Genomic DNA, 21,064 nt, shown 5'->3' with positions numbered 1-21,064 from the left:
AAGAGTTTTGTAATGCAGACATTGTACACACATTTTTGGGCACTGGTCTGAAACAATTCCTCTCTGAAATTAGTAAAAATATATATTTTAAAGAAAAGAGAGCGAGAGACTTCTCAGAGAAGTTGACCCTGGGGCCTAGTCATGCTGAGACTGAGTCAAGTGATCGAAAGAGCAGATAAATAACCCACGGGAAGATGGGCTGGGAGGCTCAGGGCTGGATTCTCCCACTGCCTTTCCTTGTTTGTATCTGCTCCTCCAACAGGAGGCAGCATTGACATATTTAATCTTTGCCAAATAGAATTAATCCTTCTCTTTTTAAAAATTTTTCTTTCTTTCTTAAGATTTTATTGCTTGTTCTGAGGATAAGTAGACAGACATTTCAATTTGGTCCTTTAAAAAATATTTTCAAAGACATGTTTATCGATTTCAGAGAGAGGAAGAGAGAAGGGGAGAGAGAGAAACATCAATGATGAGAAAGAATCAGTGATTGGCTGCCACCTGCATGTCAACTCCAAGGGACAAAGAGCCCTGGGGAGCCATCCTGCCTGGGGAACACTGTGTGTTCCAGTCCCAAATTTCCGTATCAATATTAATCAGACTTGTCTTCCTTCTCTCGTGCTTCCTCTGAGGCTGGACTCTGCTCACCCTTTTAGTTTCTCTGTTTTCTGCAGTGAGATATGTAGTCATTAGCCAATCCAGCCTGTTTTCCCTCTGCTCTGCCCTGTTTGCACTTCCTGGTCTGTAGCTCGGCCTCTCCTGCCACCTTTTCTGGCGCAGTTTCCTCTTTTGCAGGAGCAGGTTTAGTGACAACCTCGCCCTGCTCCTCTGCTGCCCTCCGGAGCTGACCTTCCTCTGGAGCGTGTGGCAATGATTAGCTGCTGGGACCCGCCTCAACTTGTTATCATTTGGAAGGGTTTGGCAATCCAGTTCCTGCTCTAGAGAAAGCTAGAGCTATGGCTACCGGGAGGGCTCCCTCCGAGATTATAGAAAGAGAACGAAAAAAGTTACTGGAAATCCTCCAGCAAGATCTGGACTCGATCCTAGATTCATTAACCTCTCGGAGGCTGATTTCCGAGGACGAGTATGAGGCGCTGGAGGGCATTCCAGACCCTCTGAAGAAAAGTCGGAAGCTGTTGATTTTGGTGCAGAAAAAGGGAGAAGACAGTTGTCAGCATTTCCTCAAATGTTTATGCAGTACTTTTCCAGAGTCAGCGACCACTTGGGGCTTAACACAAGGTAAGTTGAATTTCTACACTTTTTTTTGGGGGGGGGGGGCGGGGGTGGTAGAGGTGGTGGTGAAAGGGGTGAGACAAATTTCCTGGAAAAAGAAAAGAAAAAAGAAACTGATCACCTTTTGTTTTTATTTGTCTTTCTCCCAGGGATAATATTTCACTGAAATATAATAAAGAGGAAGTGGCCAGCAGTTAGAAAGCAGGGAACAATGTCTCTTATCAGTTTAGGGGATTGATACTTTTTTTCTTTAAACTGTGTCCAAAATTTGCAGTGGTTTTAGTGCTGGTATAGACTCCTCATTATGATAGACATCCCCAAATACTCACAGCTGGAAAGAGACTACAGGGATTCCTTTGTCTAGTAAGTGAATTCCTGAATATAAGCAATCCCCAAACCACAGCCTGCATCGTTCACCTCGTATAACCATTTGGAAAATAAAAGGAAATTGGGAAAATAATCCCCTTACGTGGTGGATCAGTCACTTTCTTTTCTTCTGGGGAACCCTCGTGTTCTGAAGTAATTCCAATCCGAATTTTTCCATGTGCAGAGATAATTAAATGAGGGAGCAATCCTTCCGGAATGGATTGGTTAGCAATTTTGTAGGTTACCGCCAGGGGCTAGTGTAGCTCCTTTTATGGGAACCTAAGGCCTGTTGAAGATTACTTTAAGAGGTGTTACAGAGGTAACATAAAAAGGTTTATGTTAATGGTCCCTAATGTGCAACAAGACCCGTTTGCTTAAAGAAATAGGTCTTACTATTTATTTTTAGGATTTACTATTCCAAATTAGAGATCTTTGCTTCCTGATTAGAAATCATTAGGATCAGACTTCATTACTAACGGCCCTAGGAGTTCTGAGCTGGTTTGGGGTCACAGTAAGTCCACAAGTTAGCACTGTTCATAAGATTCAAATTTGTTTTGTTCATTTAACACTCGAGTTTGCTGTGAAAGACTTGGAATTTTGAGCAAGACAGGAGTGTGTTCTGATTTTTTTCCAGTGGGAAAAGCAGGTTCTGACAGTTGACTTATTGCCATTTGTGTTGGAGGGGTAGGTATTCCTATCCTCCAGTGCCATAAAGAAGAGAGATAATGCTTTGAGGTCTCGGAAACACGAGTAAACAGAAAACTGCTTTTTGTCAATTTGGAAAACAAAGTGAAAAACCCCATAACTTTCTTGTTCTTTTCAGAGTTTTTAAAACATGAAAATATAGAATCTCCTCAATCTACAGGGGTAAGCAAGAGTTCGGAAGATCTATTTTCCCCAGGAAAGGAGCAGCCGGAGAGTTCGGAGATCACAGTGTCCTTTAAAGAGAAAGAACACTTTGATGTGGACACCTCTGAGATGCTCATGGACACGGAAAGTAGTTATGGCGAGATGGGGTGGTCCTCAGGGGAAAACGAGAAGGCATACAACCCACCAACAACCACAATGCCACCTTCAGTAGAGAGTGTTGAATCTGAAGTTTCAGGAACTATTGATTATTCACAGGACCAACAGAGATACGATGAGCCCGATGATTCTTTATACTTAGGAGAAGAGGAATATCTAGCATCGGCTGTATTCTCTGAAGACGCAGAAAGCACCGTGGAAGAAGAAGATTGTAACGACCCAGAGTACCTTGTCTATGGTGGGGAAGAGGACCCTGTGTATGCAGAAACCGCAGAGTTCTCTGGTGACGAGCAGAGTTATGGTGATTCAGAACCCGGCATGCTGTTGGAGGAGGAGGAGGAGGAGGAAAGTATGGAAGGTATGGGAATGACATGTGATCGTTAGGCAACAACATATTTTTAGGTTGCCCTGACATAATAGAGAGACAGGATGAGGGACGGCACCAGATGTCAGCCGAAGAGCTGCCTCTCAGAAATTCCTTGTACCTCTCTAGCCTGGACTGTCCTCAGAGGTGGTGTTGACAGGGAGGGAGACCCAGCACCTAGGAAATGCTGGACAGGATAAGCCAAAGTAAACACTGAATGCAGCTGTAGGTTTCTGATATTTTCACAATATCATTTCTGTGAAAATAAACTAGCATCCATTAAACCAAACTAGGTATTTCTATATATCCATGCATGCTTATGGACTTGCATAGGAAAAGGGTGGGAAGCAAACATATGGACGTCTCTTAGAAGGAAAGTAAGAGTTCAACAGTTCTCCTCTATCACACATATACGAGTTGCTAGACACTCATTTTATTGTATTTATTTTTTATTGCTTTAAATATATTTTTATTGATTTCAGAGAGGACAGGAGAGGTAGAGAGAGAGAGAAACATCAATGATGAGAGAAAATCACTGATCTGCTGCCTCCTGCATGCCTCCTACTGGGGATCAAGCCCACAACCCGGGCATATGCCCTTGACCGGAATTGAACCTGGAACCCTTCAGTTGGCAGGCTGATGCTCTATCCACTGAGCCAAACCGGCTAGGGCTGCTAGACACTTATTTTAGGTATTACCTTCTATTCCTTAAATTAAGTCTCTTTAGTCATTTCAGTGCCTCTAACCAATGGGATACAGTGATTATGGGCCTAATTATTGAAGTGAAAACAGGAGAGGAGTTTGTGATGAATGGATAAAATCACAAAATACTGTTACTTGGCTTGATCTAGTCCATATATTGCCATCTTGGGAAACTATACTGGCATCTTCAATTAGAATATTTTTTTAAAATTTTTATTTATTTATTTTATTGAATTTATTGGAGTGACATTGTTTAATAAAACTATATAAGTGTCAAGTGTACAATTGTATATCATCTGTATATTGTAGTGTGTTCACCACCCAAAGTCAAGTTTCCTTCTGTTACCATTTATCCCCCCTATGCACTCTCCTAGCTCCCCACCCCTCTTTCCCTCTGGTAATCACCATGCTGTTGTCTGGGTCTATGAGGTTTCTTTTTTTCCCCCCTTTAATCCCTTTACTTTTTTCACCCTGACCCCCTACCCCATGCCCTCTGACAGCTGTCAGTCTGTTCTCTTCTATGAGTCTGTTTCTATTTTGTTTGTCAGTTTGTTCATCAGATTCCACATATAAGTGAAATCATATGGTATTTGTCTTTCTCTGACTGGCTTATTTCACTTAGCATAACACTCTCTGGGTCCATCCACAAGAGGTAAGATATCCTTTTATTATGGCCGAGAACTATTCCATTGTGTAAATGTGCCACAGCTTTTTGAAATTTCAAAATATGACAAATGCTTTATTTGGGGAGATCTTGCCTAAGGAAATAAACATCACCAAGTTCTGAGTAGAGAAGGGAAAGATGACTACCATCTCCCATTCCGTCCAAATCCCTGGGAGATTATTCTGAATCCAGTTCTGGGTGGGGAAAAAGTTATTTCCTCCTCACCACGCCCCGTATTCCTCTCTGCCAGGACTGCCCTAAGGAGGTACCACCAATTGGGTAGGTTGGAAAATAAACAACAGAAATGTATTGTCTCAACAGTTTGGAGGCTAGAAGTCTGAAATCAAGGTGTCCACAGCGTTGGTTCCTTCTAAAGGCTGCAGAGAAAACCTGTTTCTAGCTTTGCTGGTTTGCTGGAAATCTTTGGCAACTTTCAGGCAACCCAAGGAATTTTTAGAGTTACTTTTGTTAATTCTTAAAATGTATACTTTTCTCTCACTTCTATTGTTCCTTCTAAGGTGTTTGTTTGTTTGTTGTTGTTTTGGTACAGGATTCAAGAACTTTATGCTAATTTGCCATCCATCAGGAGCAAAAAACGCTGTCAGATCTTCTTTCTCTACTAAGCACTATTTCTCTGTTCCCAAGAAGTAGCTAGAGGGTATGTTAGGAAATGGGAGACCAGGAGAAATTAGGTGCAACATGTACATTTGGAGAAAACCTAAATGGCAATGGCCTCTTCCTTTTCTCCAAACTTCAGCAAGAGATGCACTTGAGAAAGGAATCGATATCAGAGAATTCCTCATACATATGTATAATGAAACATTAACGAGGTTTTCATTTTCTGCATATAAACATTAGCCAAAATATTTCCAAGCCATGAAATATGATGGATTAGCTAAAATGAATTAATTAGATCTCTATATATACTGACTGGGGAGAATTTGTAAGGAATACCATTATATGAAAACAGGTTGAAGAATTGTTTGTTTAGTATAATATCATTTATGTGAAAATAAACTAGCATCCATTAAACGAAACTATGTATTTCTGTATATCCATGCATGCTTATGGACTTGCATAGGAAAAGGGTGGGAAGCAAACATATGGACGTCTCTTAGAAGGAGCATAAATTGGCAGAGTTGTTTCATCTTTTTACAGTGAAAATGGCAATTACTTAGTTTTAAAAGTCAGTGAGGGACTTTAAATTTGAAAGTGACATTCATGGAGTGTCTTCTCTCCCACAGAAAGAAAAAAGGTGTTTAAAGATGTCCTGTCCTGTTTGAACTTGGACAGGAGCAGAAAGCTTCGGCCGGATTTTGTTCAACAGTTCTCCTTAGATCGAGGATGTAAGTGGACACCCGAAACTCCGGGAGACCTAGCCTGGAATTTCCTGATGAAAGTTCAAGCACTGGATGTGACGGCTAGAGATTCAATCCTTAGACACGAGGTTCTGGGTGAGGATAGCAAAGGGGCGTCGCCATCCGGAGTCGAGAATCTGGAAATGAGGGACACACCAGCCATGAACCCCCTGGATGTCCTCTGTGCCGCTCTGCTGTGCTCAGACAGCTCTCTGCAGCGCGCAGTCATGTCAAGCATGTATCGATGCCGGTTTGCTCTTCCTCTGCTCCTGCCAGATGCGGAGAACAACAAAAGCATCTTAATGCTGGGAGCCATGAAAGGCATTGTGAAGGGGCAGCCAGCACTGCCTTCAGGAGGGCCGGCGGGGGAAACCGAGAGGTCTCTGACTCGCGCCAAGATGCCCGTCATCTCTTTTGTGCGTCTAGGAGACTGTAGCTTCTCCAAGTCCAGAATCCTCAACGTGCTGCTCAGTCCCGCCCAAGCCCAACTACACAAAGTCTTCCTCCATCACGACTTGCCTGTTCCGGTGCTTCCCCGGCAGATCTCGGATGGCCTGGTGGAAATAGCGTGGTGCTTTCCGGATAGCCACAGTCTCAGGGAAAGCCCTCCCTTTTTCCCAGAGCCTGTTGCTGTGGCCAACCTTCATGGAGATCTAGAAAGCTTTTGGACACAATTTGGTTTCTTGGTGGAAGTGTCCTCAGCTGTGTTTTTTTTCACTGACTGCCTAGGTGAAAAGGAATGGGACCTGCTCATGTTTTTAGGAGAAGATGCCATTGAAAGATGCTACTTTATCCTCAGTCCCCAGGCCAGGGAGAGTGAAGAGGCTCAGATTTTCCAGAGGCTTCTGAAGTTGAAGCCATCACAGCTACTGTTTTGGGAGGAGGAGGAAGCTGGGGAGAAAGGGAGGAGCTGGCAGGGCCTCCGAGCTGCCCTCCAAGAGGTGATGTCCTCATCACTCAGACGTGTGTCTGTGGAGGACATGGCCTCCCTGGCCAGGGAGTTGGGGATCCAGGTAGACCAAGACTTTGAGAACGTTCAAGGAATTCAAGTTTCCCCTGGTGACAACCTGGCTGGGACAGTTGAAGATGAGGGGCAACGAAGACACAGTCAGCCAGAAAGCTCATCTGAAAGCCCCGTTGAGATGCCTGTGAAGGAGCCTGGTGCTGAAGGTGAGGTCACCCAGGCTCTTCAGAATTTCCACCTCACCCCAGTATTCGTGCCTTATGTGCAAAACCTCTGTCCGTTCCCAGTCGGAACTGGAGGCCACTTTAACCGTGTTCCTGTGAAAGCCCCTAGGGTTACAGGCTTCCACCTTGGGTCAGAGCAGAAGTCTAAGTGGTTCCGTCCTCCACCCTTTCATAATTCAAGGGTCCATGGTCAAGGTAGAAGTTTTGGGGTTCAGTACTTCCAACCCCAGAGATTTTGTTCAGTTGAGAGTTTTATGAAATTTTCGAGACCTGCTCAGGGACGTCACATGGATGGACCATTTGGGAGACCACCAAGACCCATTTGGCGGCATGTGAAGACTTGGCTTGGCAGACCACAGGCAACGGGAGCTTGTGCAAGGTCTGCCATCGTGGTCTCCCCGGGAGGTCACTTCCACTCACGGCCAGCAGGACCAGTTGGGAAGCCACCGCCTAGGCAAGCCCACGCCCGGGGAACACAGCCGCCTGAGGCAACTGAAAAACAGATGAGAACATCATCCCACACTGCGACTCCTCACTCTCGAAACTTTCAGCCAGCAGGAGTCATACACAGACCCCTAAGACCTGCTTTTCAGCAGGGATTCAAGCTAAAGACACCAGGTGGGCCTTCAAATCCAGCTGGCCAAATGGGATCCCATCCTATGTCCAACAGATTTTTACCCAACTCTCTGTTCCATCAGCCCACGCCATCCCAGGGCAAGCATTCCCAGCCCAAACCCTTCCAACCTATGGCCTCTCAACCCAAACCTACCCAAACAAAACCCACTCATCCCCAGCCCTCCCAAACTAGAAGCTCCCAATCCAAACCCACTCATCCCCAGCCCTCCCAAGCTAGGTGCTCCCCAGCCAAACCCACTCATCCCCAGCCCTCCCATGCTAGAAGCTCCCAATCCAAACCCACTCATCCCCAGCCCTCCCAAGCTAGAAGCTCCCAATCCAAACCCACTCATCCCCAGCCCTCCCAAGCTAGGTGCTCCCAAGCCAAACCCACTCATCCCCAGCCCTCCCATGCTAGGCCTTCTCAGCCCAGACCTACTCAACCCAAGTCATCAGGAACCAGTGCTTCACAGGCTAAGGCATCCTACTCAAGAGCAGGGCCCAAGAGGGGAGGGAAGCATTAAAGTGCTTACTCCAGAGACCTGTGAAATGTATCCTTTACCCAGGCCATTCCAATCACAGAATAGTACCCTAAAGAAGTGATGGTAAGAGACCACTACCATTAGCATGATACAGGAGATATGCTCAGCCTAATTGTTATCATTAAACTGTAAGAATTGTGTCCCTAAGAAAGAGGGAAAATATGAAAAGAATTAAGAATAGAATAAAGTGGTAAATAAATTAATTGAATCCAGCTTTGAGTTTTAGGTAATATATAACCTGAATCCAGGGAATGGGTTTATGAGGCAGCCCCACTTGGGGAAGAATGGGGTTGGAGTCTCCAATTGCAAAGAGATCATAAACTAGGGCTTGGGTTGCTTCAGTGTTGCAAATAAAATTGCCTTAGATGTTGGCTGCTCCAGGGGTGTCTTGGTTAAAATTTTTGGTTTAATATCAGGCACTAACCAGATAACCCTGTTTGTTTAGGAAAATCAATTTGCTTGTGGTAACATCCCCAATTTGCTTAGATGATAAAATTCTCTCATTTGACCCTTATATATAGAAATAATGAACTATCAACCAATAAATTATTTTTCATTAACTTTAATAGTGATCTGTGTATGTTTCATTATTTTAAATATTTATAATAGGTAAGATAATTGGGCTTAATCTTAGAGGATCTGATATATTAACCTCGTGATTTCAGCTTAAAATGTATACTTACCAGTAAGTTTTTTTGTTTGTTTGTTTGTTTTTTGTTAATCCTCACCCGAGGATATTTTTTCATTGATTTTTAGAGAGAGTGGAAGGGAGAAGGAAAGACAGAGAGAGACATCGATGTGAGAGACACATCAATTGGTTGCCGAGGGACCTGCAACCAAGGTACTTGCAGTCTGTGAGCCGACGCTCTATCCACAGAGCCAAACTGGCTAGGGCTATACTTAAGTTTTTAATGTTAGAGTTGTTATTATTATTATTATTATTATTTATTGATTTCAAATGTATTCAGAGGTCAGCTATTTTTGTTTGTAGAAGAAGGAGACAAACATACATGGTTAAACATTACAAGTAATTTATCAGCCACCTTTGGCCATTAATTTCAACCTCTTCCAATGACAGTTTTTGAGATTAATGTTAATAGAGGTGTTGGGTATAAAAGCATTTCCATTGTTGGTGGGAGCATAAGCTAGTACAGTCCTTTGGGAAGGCGATTTGACTGCATGTATAAAAATAAAATACCTCTGGTCCAGTAAATTTATTTTATGAATTCATTCTACATATATTCCTGTTAATGTATGCAAAGATGCATATGTGTAAAAATATACTTTTTTTTTTTAAAGAGAATATTTATTGGGTAAATCACAGAGGTAGAAAAAGTAATTCCTAGCCGAAACCGGTTTGGCTCAGTGGATAGAGCGTCGGCCTGCGGACTCAAGGGTCCCAGGTTCGATTCCGGTCAAGGGCATGTACCTTGGTTGCGGGCACATCCCCAGTAGGGGGTGTGCAAGAGGCAGCTGATCGATGTTTCTCTCTCATCGATGTTTCTAACTCTCTATCCCTCTCTCTTCCTCTCTGTAAAAAATCAATAAAAATATATTTTAAAAAAAAAAGAAAGAAAAAGTAATTCCTAGAAGAAATGGGCTTAGGCAACAAGTTCTAGAGGTAAAGAAAGGGCCCTTGGAAGCTAATGGTAATATGCCTGGTGGGGTGGGTGGTAGGAGGTAGGGGTGTGGAGGAGGGGGAGATGGATGTGAAGGGGAAGGGAAAAGGAAAGGCATAGGCCTGCTCTCTGGAGGGAGAGTGTGTTGGGTCCTCCATCCTAAGGGTTTTAAGGGCGGAGATTTTATGGAAGATCCCAGGGAAACATCTCAATAGAACATTTAGCAGTTTTCCAGGTGTGTCCTTTCAGGGGGTACTGAACCCCAAAACTTCTGCCTTAACTATGGGCCCTTGAATTATGACCCACTGATTGATTGGCCAACACCAGGGCAGGTCATTATTCCATGCCACTGGTCCTGAGGCTGATTTTGTTGCTTATCTGGGCCTGGAGCTGAAGTACAACAATGATCCCCATGGTGGCCAGTCACAGGGAGGATGGACTCACTCCGCTCATTCAGGTGGACTCCACTCCATGGGGGCATCCTGCCACCTGGGTGCCACCTGGGCCGTACAGTTTTACCTCGTGTCCTTGAAGAGTTAGAAGTGGTAGGCAGTCAGGGATGGGACTACGGGAGAAGAATGTAAAAGGAGAAGTGCAACTGGACACTGGATGTGAACAGGAACAGAGGAGTTAGACAGGGTCAGGCAGTTGAGGGTAAGGGAGGAGGGACGATGGTAGATAAGGAGGAAATAGAGCAGACAGGATGTGAGTGAGATAGGTGGAATGTCAAAAAATGTGCAATCTTACCTTGTTTATAAAGGACTAGAAAAAAACAGAATGCTTAAGTAAGTGATGGTACTAGACCTGTGCAATGTAGTTCTCTGAAATTGATGAAAAATAATGGTGTAGTTCTAAACATGCTGGTAATAATAACTGAAATGATAAAAGGTTTGATTTAAATATTTTGGCCTAGATCTGGAAGATACTATGCAAAATCAGTACTCTTTTTATACTTTTTACTAGCAGATGCTTATATAGGAAAAACTAAATTTGGATTTTGGTCACTAGTAGAGTGATACACTCCAATTTTAAAAAATGGAACATGAGGCATTAAAATATACTTTTAGCTTCACAATCTATGATACAATTCTATATAATAAAGATGTAATATGCGAGTGGTCATTACACCATGAAGCTTAATGACTGACTGCATAACAACCAGATCATGGATCAGCAGGAGTGTGGGGCAGCGAGCTACCAGCGGGCAGTGGATAGCTACAGGAGGGGGCAGGGAAGCAAGCTATGAGGGGGGGTGGGAGGCTGGGGGAGCTACAGGAGGGCAGGGCAGCGGGCAGAGAACTATTGGAGGGTGGCAGTGAGCTACTGGCAAGCTACTGGTGCACGGATTCGTGTGCAGGGCTGCTAGTAAGATAGAAATAATTTGAGTGTAAGCTATATTGTGTGGCTTCTACTCAAGAAAAATTTAAACTAACAGGAAGAAAAGCTTAATGGTCTATAGAAATCCATGCCATGAGGCTAAATTTATAGTGCAACATCATGTACTTACATCGACTATCTATAATAATGAAAGCATAAAATGCTAATTAGACCTTCTGGATGAAGCCACAGCTGGCAGGGGCCAAGGCAGAGGCAGCCGTGGTGGCGATCGGGGGCAGAGCCCCTTGCATGCATTTTGTGCATCAGGCCTCTAGTTCTATATAATAAAGAGGTAATATGCAAATTAACCCTCACACCCTCACAAGATGGCTGCCTATGACCAGGCCAGCAGGTGGGTTAGTGAGGGATGACCAAATGACTGAACAAATAGGCTGCGTGGGGCGACCAGGCCAGTGGTGGGGAGCAGTTGGGGGCAATCAGGCTGGCAGGAGGGGCAGTTGGGGGTGACCAGGCCAGTGGGGGGGGGCAGTTGGGGGGACTAGGCTGGCAGGGGGGGGCAGTGAAGGGTGACTAGGCCGGTGGGGGAGGCAGTTGGGGGCCACCAGGCTGGCAGGGGAGTGCAGTTAGGGGCGACCAGGCCAGCAGGTGGAGCAGTTAGGGGCAACCAGGCAGGCAGGCAGGTGAGCGATTAGGAGCCAGCAGTCCAGGATTGTGAAAGGGATGTCCTGGATTGGAGAGAGTGCAGGCTGGACTGAGCGGACCCCCCCACATGCACAAATTTTGTGCACTGGGCCTCTAATCTATATATATATAAAAGCCTAATATGCTAAGTGTCTGAACATTCGACCAGTTGCTATGACATGCACTGAGCACCAGGGGGCAAATGCTCCAACTGGTAGGATAGTTTGCTGCTGGGGTCCGGCTGATCAGGACTGGGCAAGATGGGCCAGACATGCTCTCCTGTGGCCCCTCCCCGGCCTCTAAAATATTTCTTCTAATTAATTTCCTTTCAGTGTGCACAAATTCATGCACCAGGACTCTAGTTTAATAATAAGATATTAAATAGTTACTGTAACCATGACTGCTATTTGTTGAGTCTTTTCTCTGTCCTAAGTGCTTAACATGTGAGAAGTCAATTGATCCTCTCCATGCCTCTGGAAAGACAGTTTAAAGAAAATATTCCTGTTTAATGAAATTGTGAGGGTGGAAAGGTAAGTGAGCTGCTAAAGATTACATAACCAGCAAAGGGCAAATCAGGAATTGAGTCCAAATATTCTGAATTCTTATGCAACACTTTTTCTATTACACCCAAATGGGTCAAAAGGGGAAAATTATTGGTGCAAGTGCCTATATTAGAATGCTTAGTAATGTATATGAAGTGCCAATCACACACATTGTAACCACTCAACACACATTGACTATAATTCTTATTATAATTACTAGAGGCCCAGTGCACAAAATTTGTGCACTTGGTTGGGGTGGGGGGGGGAGTCCCTCAGCCTGGCCTGTGCCCTCTTGCAGTCTGGGAGCCCGCAGGGGATGTCCTAAGCCTGCAGTCAGACATCCTTAGCACTGCCACGGATGTGGAAGAGGATCCTGCCACCGCTGCTGCGCTCACCAGCCCTGAGCCCAGCTTCTGGCTAAGTGGTGGCTCCCCCTGTGGGAGTGTACTGACCACCATGGAGCAGCTCCTGCATTGAGTGGGATTGGGCTGAAATCAGCTCTCTGACATCCCCCAAGGGGTCCCAGATTGTGAGAGGGCGCAAGTCAGGCCGATGGACCCCACCAGTGCACGATTGGGGCCAGGGAGGGATGTGGGAGGTTGACCAGCCAGAGAGAGATGCGGGAGAGCTCCAGGATGTGTCCAGGACATTATCTCGCTCAGTTCTGATCAATCGGGCCTCTAGTCTATATATATAAAAGCCTAATATGCTAAGTGTCTGAACATTCGACAGTTGCTATGACATGCACTGAGCACCAGGGGGCAAATGCTCCAACTGGTAGGATAGTTTGCTGCTGGGGTCCGGCTGATCAGGACTGGGCAAGATGGGCCAGACATGCCCTCCTGTGGCCCCTCCCCAGCCTCTAAAATATTTCTTCTAATTAATTTCCTTTCAGTGTGCACAAATTCATGCACCAGGACTCTAGTTTAATAATAAGATATTAAATAGTTACTGTAACCATAACCCCAGCAGCAAGCTAACCTACCAGTTGGAGTGTCTGCCCCCTGATGGTCAGTGCACGTCAAAGGGAGCAGTTGAACAGCCATAGCATATTATTAGCATATTACGCTTTGATTGGTTGAATGGACAAGTGAATGACCAGACACTTAGCATATTAGGCTTTTATTATATAGGATGTTGAGAGGGAATAGGGTAGGTCTTTTTCCTAGTGACCCTGACAAGCATCCTTCCCACTCAACCCTCCACTGAGAATTCTCAGCTGCATCGTCATGTTGTGACACTAATATGCAGCGGAAGCCCCCTGAGGGTGGGAGTTTTGTCTGTTCTGTTCACTACTGTCTTTCTGAGGCTACAGCTTTTCTGGGAAAGGTGCATTGCCAGCAAAATACCTCAGGGACTCGGTGTGCTTGCCTGTTCTTCCCGACAGCACTAGCTTGTCATCCGATGGGCAGAGGGAAGGGCTTGCAGGGAAGTGTCTGCTGACACTTGTCACGATGTCCTCGGGGAAGGAGAACAGCTCCTGCTCTTCAGGAAGACAGAATATGCCACCTGCTCTGCCTGGTACAAGGAGTCAGCAGCCACCTGCTTGAGCACATGCTGCCTGTGCCACAGCAGCTTCACCCACTCGGTCGGCCACTGCAGTCTCGGACGGAGATGGCAGTGATGAGGTTGAGGTGGAGACGTCCTCTAAAGTCCATGACCTGTGTGGTCCTGGCAGCAGAGTGGGTTGGAGGAGGGGCGAGGCCCGAGGGGAGCTTTGGCAGCCAGGAGGGCTGGCATTGCTGGTGGGGTCCTACCATGGACTGAAAGGCTAATATGCTGCTTCATTTCTTTCTTTCCTTTTAATTTTTTAAATATTTTTTATTGATTTCAAAGAGAGGAAGGGAGAGGGAGAGGGAGAGAGGGATACAATGATGAGAGAGAATCATTAATCGGCTGTCTCCTGCACACCCCCTACTGGGGATCGAGTGCACAACCTGGGCATGTGCCCTGACCTGGAATTGAACCATGATCTTCTGCTTCACGGGTCACATTGACCAGTCACTTAATTTCTTTCTTATATCTTTTCCTTACCTTTCTTTTTTCTTTCCCTTCACATAGTCAGCACTCTTTCCAGGCAGGACTTCTTTTGCCCAGCCTGGAGGGCTGTTTGAAGCAAGGGATAACTTGTTAGCACTTTCAGGCCTCATGACCTGAAATCAACCTTTGGGGTAAGGGTATCTGGAAAATGTGCCCCGAATAAGTGCATGAAAACTGGCATGGGGGATTTTCTTGGTTGAAAGAGGAGTGAAAAAAAAAAAAAGCAGAAAACAGAGGCTGGGGCACATGAGAAGTCTGAAATGCATCATGTGGGCCTGACCATGAGACACTGCCCCCTGTGCTAAGTCCAACCAGAAGGGTCAGGCTTAACAGCTTCTCCCGTCCCAGGACCTTAATTCATCGGCAGCATTCTCCTCATATATCTTTTGAAGGCTGCTCTCAGATTGAATAGAACATGCTTTAGAAACCCATTTGAGTTATAGCAGCACCATATATTTTATATTCTTGTCGGAGGGACTTAGGGTGAACAGAGGGTCAATTTTGTCTTTTTTTCTTTTTAACCAGAAGGGGCCCATCACTCAGCAGAGTAGTTAGTGGTTTTGGGAGTGAAAAAATCCCCCCCAGCATAAGGTGGCCCTGTTGGGTTCGAAAGCATAATAAGCTTTCTTTCCTGAAATAGACCCAATCAATACACCTTATTGTATTTTATCGGGGCATTCATCAGAAACATATCAAACTCGAGGTAAAGCTTTTCCTGAGAGGCTTGGAAACGCATGCACCTGGGATCTGGGACTGTGTCTAGGAATGTTATTCATTCTGCAAAATGCTCTGAGCTCCCACCATAGACCCAAATGCAGAGCGTCTGGGGAAACATTTAAATATTTCTGCTGGAGTGGGGGTCACATAATCAGCCCATCATGCAAGGCTCAATCGTGAAGGAGTGGAGAACCCCATGTGATTAAGTGCAGGGTTGTTTCTCAGCAGAGTTTTTCAGGGTGATAAAGGCTGGCTCTTCAGGTTCCAACTGTGAGTGGACAGGACAGCAGCCAGTTAACAAGTGGAGGAGTTGGCCTCAATTAGGAGTGCATAGAGGTCACCTATGGTAACAAAGGGTAAGGCTGAGTATTGGGGTGCAGATGCTGATAGGTGGGTGGATGCACAATGAGAGTGTGGAAGTCCTCTTATAATGGATTCCATTTTATAAATGAAATAGCCAAAAAACACATGAAAAGATGCTCAAGATTATTATTAGAAGAATGAAAATCAAAGCCACAATGAGATATTTCTTCGCACCTTCTCTGATGGCTATAATTAAAAAGATGGACAGCAAGAAGTATCAGAGAGGATGTGGAGAAATTAAAGTTCTCGTACACTCTTAGTGAAAATGTTAAATGGTGCAGCTGATTTTGAAAATAATTTGGTATAGTTCCTCAAAATGTTAAGCAAAGAGTTCTTAGCTATATTCTCAAAAGAATTGAAGATATCTCCATACAAAAACCTTATATGAATGTTCATAGCAGCATACTATCTAATAAAGAGGGAATATGCTAATTGACCCTCACACTGTCGCAAAGATGGCGGCACCCACAGCCAATAAGGAGGGAATATGCTAATTGACTACCCCACCTTCAAAGATGGTGGTGCCCACAGCCACAAGATGGAAGTGCCCAGTACCCTCAGCCCCGCCAGGGCACCTGCCTCTGGAGTCTCCCAGTCCCTTCAACCCTGCAGCTGCCCAGGGCCTGCCTGAGGCACAGGCAAGCCTTGGATGGTGGCTGCCCAGCCCACGCCTGAGGCGCAGGCGAGGCTCAGGTAACCAGGGCCGGCCGAGGCTTACGCTGCGGGCAGTGGCAGCAGCAGAGGTGTGATGGGGCGTCGCCTTCCCGATTGCTGGGTTGCCTCCTGCCCCTGAGGGCTCCCGGACTGTGAGAGGGGGAAGGCGGGGCTGAGGGACCCCCCTCCAGTGCATGAATTTACATGCACCCGGCCTCTAGTTATATATAATAGTTAAAAAAGTAAAGCAACTCAAATGTCCATCAGCTGATGAATGGATAAATAAAATGTGGTTTATTTACGGAATATTGTTGTCCCATAAAAAAGAATAAAGTACCTATACATGCTACGACATAGATGAATCTTGGAAACATTATGCTATATGAAGAAGTCAGACACAAAAACCAACATATTGGATGAATCTATTTATATGAAATATCCAGAAGAGACAAATCCATGGAGACAGGAAGTAGATTAATGGTTGCCAGGAGCTAGGGGACATGGGGACTGACTGCTAATGGGGATGGAATTTCTTTGGGAAATGATGAACATACTCTGGATGGTGGAGATGGTTTCACACTCATGTGAATATTTAGAAGGGTGAGTTTCATGATGTGTGAATTATATCCCAATAATCAAATATACTAGACAGGGGGTAAGGGAGCAAATGATATGGACGGCCTGCCTATCCATTGACAGTAGGTAAAATGAAGAGAGGTATAAACAGAGGTATATTCTATAGTTCTTGATGGATTGTGTGTGGGAGGCAGTGAGATGAGTGAAAAACTCAAGAATGATTCGGAGGTGCCTTATCACTTTGTATTCCCTTGATTATGTATTTTCCCACCCCATTAGCATATATATCCCTCAATGTACATTGACTAAAAACACAGTGTCTATTGTGGGGGGAGGAGAGGTGGCCATTTTAGGTACACTTTAGGTAAAACATCAAGTATGTCTATTTTCATGGATCTGTTTTTTTAAAAAATATTTTTAAAATTGATTTCAGAGAGGAAGAGAGAGGAAGCGATAGAAACATCAATGATGAGAGAGACTCCTTGATTGGCTGCCTCCTGCACACTCCCCACTGGGAATCGAGCCTGCAACCGGGCATATGCCCTTGACCAGAATCGAACCTGGGACTCTTCAGTCTGTAGGCTGATGCTCTATCCACTGAGCCCAACCGGCGAGGGCATGGGTCTGTTTTATACAATTCAATTGCACAATTTCCTGTGTGAATAGAGAGGTCACTCCCTGTGTTTGGACAGTTTTTCAAGTTTACTTCCTATTTTGAGGTTTCCCCATTAGACTCTTGATGAGAGAGGCCGAGAATCTCTATTGACTCTATAGTAAGTGTTCACTGTTCTGCAGATGAGGTGCCCTCTTCCTTTCATCCGGAATTGAGGCCACATGTTTTGAAATATATTTTTTGGCAATAAAAACATTTATCAACTGTCAGGGCTGACCAGCAGACCTTGAGCGATGGATGAATGATTACTCTGACACATGTTTCTGTGAAAGAGAGGGCTAAGGGACTGTCTGGCTAAAGGAACCAGATAGCCCCATTCACCTGCCTCCTTAGGCTTTTATTGTAGCAACAGCTTGAACTAAAATTAACCTCTAGATACTATCAACAGGGTAAGTATCCTTGAGAAAACACATGTATCTGTAGTGTCTTTAAAACAAGGATGTTTTGAAGTCTAAACATAAATATTCCAGTAAAACACCTGGGGGCTCAGACTTGTTTGGAAAAGTCAAGGCAGGGTCTGCAGCCTTCAGCAAGAATCTCCTAGAGCAGTGGTTCTCAACCTTCCTAATGCCGAGACCCTTTAATACAGTTCCTCATGTTGTGATGACCCCCAACCATAAAGTTATTTTCATTGCTACTTCATAACTGTAATTTTGCTACTGCTAATGAATCATAATGTAAATATCTGTGTTTTCCAATGGTTTTAGGCTACCTCTGTGAAAGGATCGTTCGACCCCCAAAGGGGTCATGACCCACAGGTTGAGAACCGCTGCCCTAGAGGCCTCTGACCTTTCGGAGAATCCTCCTTACAGACTTTCTAACCAAGTCCTGTGCTTCCCCACAATCAACATATTTGGTTTCCTTTTTTGTCAAAGTTATAATAATGCAACTGTTAACTGGACCTCCTCATTGGTGCGAGCTGTCCCATCACTACCACAGTGCTGGTTGATAAACTTTCAATGTAAAAAAGGATCTTGACACTTTGGTAAGTCTGTATATTCTCATTTTAGATAATGTAAATGTAGATCACTAAAATAACTCAACTCCCTAATGACCATCTTCCCAAGCCATAAGACTCTAATGTCACATAGTCGTTCATTAATTACTAATCAGGTTCATTCTGGACTGAGTGTTTGCAAGTTGATATTATTGTTCTCAAAAAGTTTGGCACACAAACTGTGTATCATTGGAGGTATATCTTAGTATAAACTATTTTGCTAAAATTTTTCTTTGGCTCACATTTGCTTATGCATATTTTTTTTTTTTTTTTAAATTTCTTTATTGATTAAGGTGTCACATATTTGTCCTCATCCCCCCATTCCCATCCCACCCCTCTCCCCACGCATGCCCCAATCCCCTGTTGAACTTAACCGTTGGATAGGCTTATATGCATGCATACAGGTCCTTTGGTTGAACTCTCCCCCTCCCCCCACCCTCCCCCTACCCTCCCCTATCCTCCCTCTGAGGCCCGATAGTCCGATCGATGCCTCCTTGCTTCTGGTTCTGTTCTTGTTCCTCAGTCTATGTTGTTCATCATTTCCCCTAGATGAGCGAGATCATATGTCACTAGATATATACTAATAAGCACTGAATGTGAGACGAGCAATAATAGTTATGCTGACAGGCAAATGAATCAGTCTGTAGCGAGCTTCCCCCTGGACCAACAGTTCTTTTGAGACTCAATTTCAATGTCCAGTAGTTCCTTATGTGTACATGTCAGCACTGACCCCCCAGCTCTGGATGGTGGACAAATGGCGGTAACGGAGGTCCGACTCCCTCTGGTTTGGTCTCGGCCGAACCCAGGGGCACGGCGTCACCCGGACTAAGGGGCACGTGGCCTCACCCATACCCAAGGGGCGCGTGGTCTCACCCGGGCCTGGGACCCAGCCTCACCCGGATGGATCCAGGGGCACACGGCCTCACCCGGACCCAGGCTCTGGCTTCACCCGGACCCAGGGACACTTGGCCTCTCCCAGACCCAGGGCCACTTGGGCTCACCCGGGCCTAGGTGCACGAGGCCTCATCTGGATCCAGGAACACATGGTCTCACCCGGACCCAGGGACGCTTGGCCTCTCCCAGACCCAGGGCCACTTGGGCTCACCCGGACCTAGGTGCACGAGGCCTCATCCGGATCCAGGGACACATGGTCGCACCCGGACCCAGGGACGCTTGGCCTCTCCCAGACCCAGGGCCACTTGGGCTCACCCGGACCTAGGTGCACGAGGCCTCATCCGGATCCAGGGACACATGGTCGCACCCGGACCCAGGGACGCTTGGCCTCTCCCAGACCCAGGGCCACTTGGGCTCACCCGGGCCTAGGTGCACGAGGCCTCACCCGGATCCAGGGACACATGGTCGCACCCGGACCCAGGGACGCTTGGCCTCTCCCAGACCCAGGGCCACTTGGGCTCACCCGGACCTAGGTGCACGAGGCCTCATCCGGATCCAGGGACACATGGTCGCACCCGGACCCAGGGACGCTTGGCCTCTCCCAGACCCAGGGCCACTTGGGCTCACCCGGGCCTAGGTGCACGAGGCCTCACCCGGATCCAGGGACGCATGGTCTCACCCGGACCCAGGGACACTTGGCCTCTCCCAGACCCAGGGCCACTTGGGCTCACCCGGGCCTAGGTGCACGAGGCCTCACCCGGATCCAGGGACACATGGTCGCACCCGGACCCAGGGACGCTTGGCCTCTCCCAGACCCAGGGCCACTTGGGCTCACCCGGACCTAGGTGCACGAGGCCTCACCCGGATCCAGGGACACATGGTCGCACCCGGACCCAGGGACGCTTGGCCTCTCCCAGACCCAGGGCCACTTGGGCTCACCCGGGCCTAGGTGCACGAGGCCTCATCCGGATCCAGGGACACATGGTCTCACCCGGACCCAGGGACGCTTGGCCTCTCCCAGACCCAGGGCCACTTGGGCTCACCCGGGCCTAGGTGCACGAGGCCTCACCCGGATCCAGGGACACATGGTCTCACCCGGACACAGGGACGCTTGGCCTCTCCCAGACCCAGGGCCACTTGGGCTCACCCGGGCCTAGGTGCACGAGGCCTCACCCGGATCCAGGGACGCATGGTCTCACCCGGACCCAGGGACGCTTGGCCTCTCCCAGACCCAGGGCCACTTGGGCTCACCCGGGCCTAGGTGCACGAGGCCTCATCCGGATCCAGGGACACATGGTCTCACCTGGACCCAGGGGCGCTTGGTCTTTTCCAGACCCAGGGGCACGTGGCCTCACCCGGGCCTAGGTGCTCGAGGCCTCACCCGGATCCAGGGACACATGGTCGCACCCGGACCCAGGGACGCTTGGCCTCTCCCAGACCCAGGGCCACTTGGGCTCACCCGGGCCTAGGTGCACGAGGCCTCATCTGGATCCAGGGACACATGGTCTCACCCGGACCCAGGGACGATTGGCCTCTCCCAGACCCAGGGCCACTTGGGCTCACCCGGGCCTAGGTGCACGAGGCCTCACCCGTATCCAGGGACACATGGTCTCACCCGGACACAGGGACGCTTGGCCTCTCCCAGACCCAGGGCCACTTGGGCTCACCCGGGCCTAGGTGCACGAGGCCTCACCCGGATCCAGGGACACATGGTCTCACCCGGACCCAGGGACGCTTGGCCTCTCCCAGACCCAGGGCCACTTGGGCTCACCCGGGCCTAGGTTCACGAGGCCTCACCCGATCCAGGGACACATGGTCTCACCTGGACCCAGGGATGTTTGGCCTCTCCCAGACCCAGGGCCACTTGGGCTCACCCGGGCCTAGATGCGCGAGGCCTCACCTGGATCTATGGACC

At 47.0% G+C, this 21,064-nt stretch overlaps 1 protein-coding gene across 1 annotated transcript; it reads left to right on the top strand.

Annotated features, from left to right (window-relative positions):
* Positions 1–953: 953 nt before the first annotated feature.
* On the top strand, positions 954–8,110 carry CARD6 (caspase recruitment domain family member 6). The gene is made up of 3 exons (XM_028131277.2): positions 954–1,236; positions 2,420–2,980; positions 5,597–8,110. Exons 1-3 carry the CDS (start codon positions 954–956, stop codon positions 8,035–8,037), a joined length of 3,285 nt encoding a protein of 1,094 aa, XP_027987078.2. The 3' UTR covers positions 8,038–8,110.
* Positions 8,111–21,064: the final 12,954 nt, after the last annotated feature.

The sequence above is a fragment of the Eptesicus fuscus genome, chromosome 4 (assembly GCF_027574615.1).
Source record: "Eptesicus fuscus isolate TK198812 chromosome 4, DD_ASM_mEF_20220401, whole genome shotgun sequence".
Taxonomy (NCBI): domain Eukaryota; kingdom Metazoa; phylum Chordata; class Mammalia; order Chiroptera; family Vespertilionidae; genus Eptesicus; species Eptesicus fuscus.
This window is presented reverse-complemented; position numbering and strand designations above follow the sequence as displayed.